The sequence below is a fragment of the Trachymyrmex septentrionalis genome, unplaced genomic scaffold, assembly GCF_001594115.1.
Source record: "Trachymyrmex septentrionalis isolate Tsep2-gDNA-1 unplaced genomic scaffold, Tsep1.0 scaffold126, whole genome shotgun sequence".
Taxonomy (NCBI): Eukaryota; Metazoa; Arthropoda; class Insecta; order Hymenoptera; family Formicidae; genus Trachymyrmex; species Trachymyrmex septentrionalis.
The window spans coordinates 1,552,950-1,557,793 of NW_017304395.1; the positions used below are offsets into that span (position 1 = coordinate 1,552,950).

General features: G+C 32.8%; 1 protein-coding gene across 1 annotated transcript; it reads right to left on the bottom strand.

Moving 5' to 3' along the window:
* Positions 1 to 1,453: 1,453 nt before the first annotated feature.
* On the bottom strand, positions 1,454 to 4,818 carry LOC108755849 (ADP-ribosylation factor-like protein 4C). The gene is made up of 3 exons (XM_018499174.1): positions 4,590 to 4,818; positions 3,092 to 3,307; positions 1,454 to 2,086 (listed from the first exon to the last, which is right to left on the bottom strand). The coding sequence occupies exons 1-3, from the start codon at positions 4,798 to 4,800 to the stop codon at positions 1,890 to 1,892; spliced, it is 624 nt and encodes a 207-aa protein (XP_018354676.1). The 5' UTR covers positions 4,801 to 4,818; the 3' UTR covers positions 1,454 to 1,889.
* Positions 4,819 to 4,844: the final 26 nt, after the last annotated feature.

Here is a 4,844-nt window from a genome sequence, read left to right on the forward strand (position 1 = left end):
GGTATTAGGAATTATAATTTTTTATAATATATATTACGGTTTATGAATCTTGCAGCGTTGTTACAGACATTAAAAAATATTTTAACTTTTGAGTAATGAACTGCTGTCACATGTACATATGTTAGAAACATACGTCAATTACACATTATATGATTGTTAATTATTTCCATTCATTTATGGCTTCTGTACGCTAATGCGAAAACACTTGCGGCAAAATGCAACAAGGTAATCAATAAAAATGTTAGTTGTAAGTTTATTGGTTACAGGCATCGCATTTTGTCGCGCGGCAAGTATTTCCGCGTCCAGTGTGTGGAAGCCATTAAGAATTAGAATAGTGTTTGTTGAAACACTTGTCACCGCCGCGCGACAAAATTTTTCAAACTTTATAATCAATTCTCATAATTTTTTGAAATATTTGGATTAAAAAAATTCTTTAAATATTGCAAAGAAAATGAAATAGAAGCGTAGAGTTTCTTAATATTTCCATTTCACTAATTAAAAATATGTACAAAATAAGCGTACCAACAAAGTGTAAAATATATGTTTACCTATGTAAAATTTAAAAAATATATATACCTGCACATAAAATTTGCAATTAAGTACAAAATATAATAATTGTAATATAAAATATATATTGATTAGTTCTTTTTTTGTATTTTTAAAAATTTACATCACAAATTATATTTCAAATTATATTTAGTAATGATAAAAGAATTATTTTTAATAATAGTTGCAAATACATTGCGTTGCAACATCGCTACGACATTACAGCGCAATCTTACTGAAGGCGGACATTTTTATGATGCGATAACATTGCAACAATATTGCAAATACACTGCGCAATCTATTTGCAATATTACAACATTGCAATGAGATATATCTGCAATCATTTTACAATCTTTCTGTGCTGCATGGTAAGATTACAAGTACTCCACTCACTGTTCTTCTTTCCTTCATCGTTCTATCCTTCTCGCCTTTACCGAAAGTGAGGACAGAGCGAGTGGATGAAAAAAAACGCCTGTGATGCCTGTCCCCGATTTCCTATCACTGGCTGGATAACTATTGACTATAGCTGACGCTTGGCCAAGGATACGTATGTTTGGTGGCTGTCGATTGTAATCGACAATCGTACCGATGAAGTTAAAAAATTTGGACCGAAAACTGAATCGAAACTGAACTAGAAAACATTTTTAATCTGGTTACCATTTCGGTCCATTAGCCTGCACAATATTTCGATCCGATAAAAATAGCGGTTACAGTCCAGTTATCGGTATCAGTCCGGTCCGAGTCCCTGAATCGATAAAAAAATTTATAAATGTTTGAAAGTTACACTGTTCAAGTATATTTTTTTTTAGTTTTGATGTCGTAAAAGCATTTCATCTTACATCTCATTTAAGCAAAAAATCAAAAAGATTACTAATAGATAATATATCAATTTCGAAAATTGCATAAACTTGAACACCAATAATCTCAATTTTTAATTAAAAAATGTTATATGCAACAACTTAATAGGAACAGTAGTTATTAAAATCCCTCATTTCTATTTTTTCTCATATTCACATGCAGCTCTACACTGATATATACTTACATGCATGCATACAAACACACACACACGTACACACGCGCGCGCGCGCACACACACACACACACACACACATCTCAAAATCGATGCTAGTAATTCCAACAGCATCTCGCTGAGAGTGAAAGTCAGAGGGAAGTGATCGCACCCTTCGTGATCACCGTTCACTTCTTTCGAGTTAATGTGCTAGATCCTCATCGCAATTGGAAAGAGAGAACGAGATGGAAGTTGTGGAAAGCGTCGCCAAAGGAGAGGCTGTCCGCAATCGACAATATCAGAAGACGCATGTGCAGTCTTCCGAAGCCCTGGCCTACCTGGCCCGTTTCCGATTCAGTTTGGCCAATTTGCGTCGTTTCAATATCAACTGGTATAGTGTGTCTAAGCCTTCGTGAAGTCCTTCGCCTGTAATAGCGCACGCTGGTTGCACACGAATACAAGCGCTGCCTGGCATTCCGGTTAGTTCTAACACTCCCAGATGCTTCTCTAGTTCACTAACTTCTTTCGCACCTATATAATAAAAAGCTCGTTAACAAAATAAAGCAAAATGTTTATATTATTCTTAACTATTCCATAATTCAACAAACTATGTTCCTAAGTAAGGCCACTCAAAGTGGCAATGCTTTGCTCAATAAAAATTCACGTAAAATCTTTATATTAAGCATTTGTATAAAGTTTATTCGTAAATCATTTTCCACCATAATATACATATTAGAAAGCCTAATGGCCTGCGCACAATGGAGAAAATATTAGGAATACCGAATAGGAATAAATATTAAGATTTCAACCTATTAGAAACCGATATAAATGGTATCTGATAAGTTGAAATCATTTATTCCTATTCCTAATATTTGTTCTATTATGCGCAGGCCCTTATTCAAAAGTTATACAATATAAATAGAACGAGATATCCAAAATTACGAAATTCGCGCATTCAATTGATAATCATAAAAAAATGAATAACTAAATAATGCTTATTCTGTATTTATTTATATTAAAAAAAAATTTCTTCTATTTTTTTATAGTTTGTTTCATGTGTATGTAAGATATCTCAAAATCATGCGAGATATGTCCTTTTGATGACAGATTTTTTATAGTTTGTAATATCTTATATTTTTTGAATTACAAACTAATTTTTCCATCAATGTGGAAACTTAATATTTAACAAACATGCGCGTTTGTTCATATTCTTATATAACTACTTGCAGTGTGTAATATAATTTCAGAAAAATACGATGTATTCACACGACGCGGAAATGACAAACGCATTGTGCGCGCTACGGTCGTTTGTATCAACTGCTACGAATCAAGTTTGCATACAAAAATAAATATGTTTACTGTGTTATGTTATGCAAAAAGGTTTGAAAAAAGAGCATGTCAAATAAATATGAGACAACAAAATTTGAAATAAATAATTAGGCAACAAAAATAAAATAGTACTTTCTAATTAAAAAGATGTCCAATGTCTTTGAAATATAATTTATAAGTTTTAAGTAAATTTTATATTAATTATACCAGGCAAATCTTGTTTGTTGGCAAGGATTAGGATCGGCACACCCGCATTATCCGGACTTCTCGCCGTCCTGGTAAGCTCCATTTTTGCCTCTTCAAGCCGTTCAGTATCGCAAGAGTCAACGACAAAAATAATACCATCGGTGCATCTTGTGTAAGATTTCCACAGCGGCCGTAGCTTTTCTTGTCCGCCAACGTCCCACACAAGAAAATTAACACCTGTAATCAAAAGATGTACTGCGTTTTAAGATGGAAAAAATCATAACGACGTGACACTGGCGTCCAAAAATGTGTCCGTGACTTATTGCATTTATAATCGAACTTTTGTATACTTAGTTTAGTCATTGGAAACCGAGCAATTTCTCTAATCTTGATAGCATTCATCAATTTCCACTCAATTTTATAACAGTAACATATATGTTAGATTTAGATAAGAAATGTATTCGAATAAAAATTATATAGTAGGAGAGTAGCAGTAGAAATAATTTACAGAGGCTCAATAGTAAAAAACAAGAAACAAGAAAAGGAAAAAAAATGTGAAGATTCAACTGTATCAAATTTTAATACAAAGTTAGATAGCTAGATAATAGCTTAATAAATATAAACAATAAATAAAAGAACCACACGCAGGCTATAGCGGAAGTTATATACTAAAAATTTTTATATTAATGTTATAAAATATTATAATCAGACATTTCGGCTCAGATTTGGCCACCTTTCAGTATGTTATACATATAGAATAAATGTAAATTAATTAATTAAATTTGACAATTAATTGGTTAATTTATATTTATTCTGTATGTATTGTATAACATACTAAAGATGATTCAATCTGGGCCAAAACGTTAATGTTTTTTTTTATAACGAAATTTAAATTTACTTTTAAATTTTTACTACAAACATCTTGCATATGGCTACATGCTTCTTTTATTTATTACTAATATAAAGTATTTTAAAAAAATGTCATTAAAAGGATGTTTTATTTTTTAGTTAATTTGGAGTTGATTTTTTTTTACTTATTGAATATATCGAAAAAAATTATTGTTTATTGTAATTTTTTCGATTTTTTCGTCCTGTCTTTATATACGAAATTTGTATCAAATTTTATTGATATAAATTTTAATACTTGGAATTAATTAAAGCGAGTAATACCGTTTAACTTATCGAAAATTCGTTCGCGAAAAACTCTTTTTCTTCGATCACTTGTAACTTGAAAAACATCAACAGTCTCGCTGAAAGGAAAATCAATTCTAGATTCTTAGCCAACGAGACTACCATTACAAAAACGAAGACTAAAGATCTATTGTTTTTAGCTTAAGTTCTTACACGGTTCATCTATTTTCTTTTTCTCTCCAACGTGGAGGGAAAAGGAAGAAAGATGAACCATGCAAGAAATTCAGCTAAAAAGGACAGGCCTTAAAATTGATGGTTTTGAAATACACCTATTAGAAAAAGACACAAATGGTCAAAGACCAAAGATGGAAAATTGTGGGAGATGTACCTTTAGCTTTTCCGATGCCACCGCGAATTCTCTCGCAATTAAAGCCAATAGTCGGTACGGTATTGAGATACTGATCGAATTTTAGTCTATACAGGGCGGTCGTCTTCCCGGCGCTGTCGAGACCGAGCATCGCCACGTGCAGGGGAGTTCCTGTGGGAAGTGCCTCGAGCAGACCGCCGCTCGTTCCGCTTCTACCCATCCCAGCGCCCATCCCTCTCTCTTCCTTCCTTCCTTCTTTCCTTCCTCCCACCCACC

What these genes read in the sequence shown, in the direction of transcription:
- LOC108755849 (XM_018499174.1), bottom strand. Translation starts at nt 4,800, where the DNA reads ATGGGCGCTGGGATGGGTAGAAGCGGAACGAGCGGCGGTCTGCTCGAG. An exon ending in TGGCATCGGAAAAGCTAAAG is followed by an intron (nt 3,308 to 4,589) that starts GTACATCTCCCA and finishes TTTTGATTACAG; the next exon opens with GTGTTAATTTTCTTGTGTGG. An exon ending in CAACAAACAAGATTTGCCTG is followed by an intron (nt 2,087 to 3,091) that starts GTATAATTAATA and finishes TTTATTATATAG; the next exon opens with GTGCGAAAGAAGTTAGTGAA.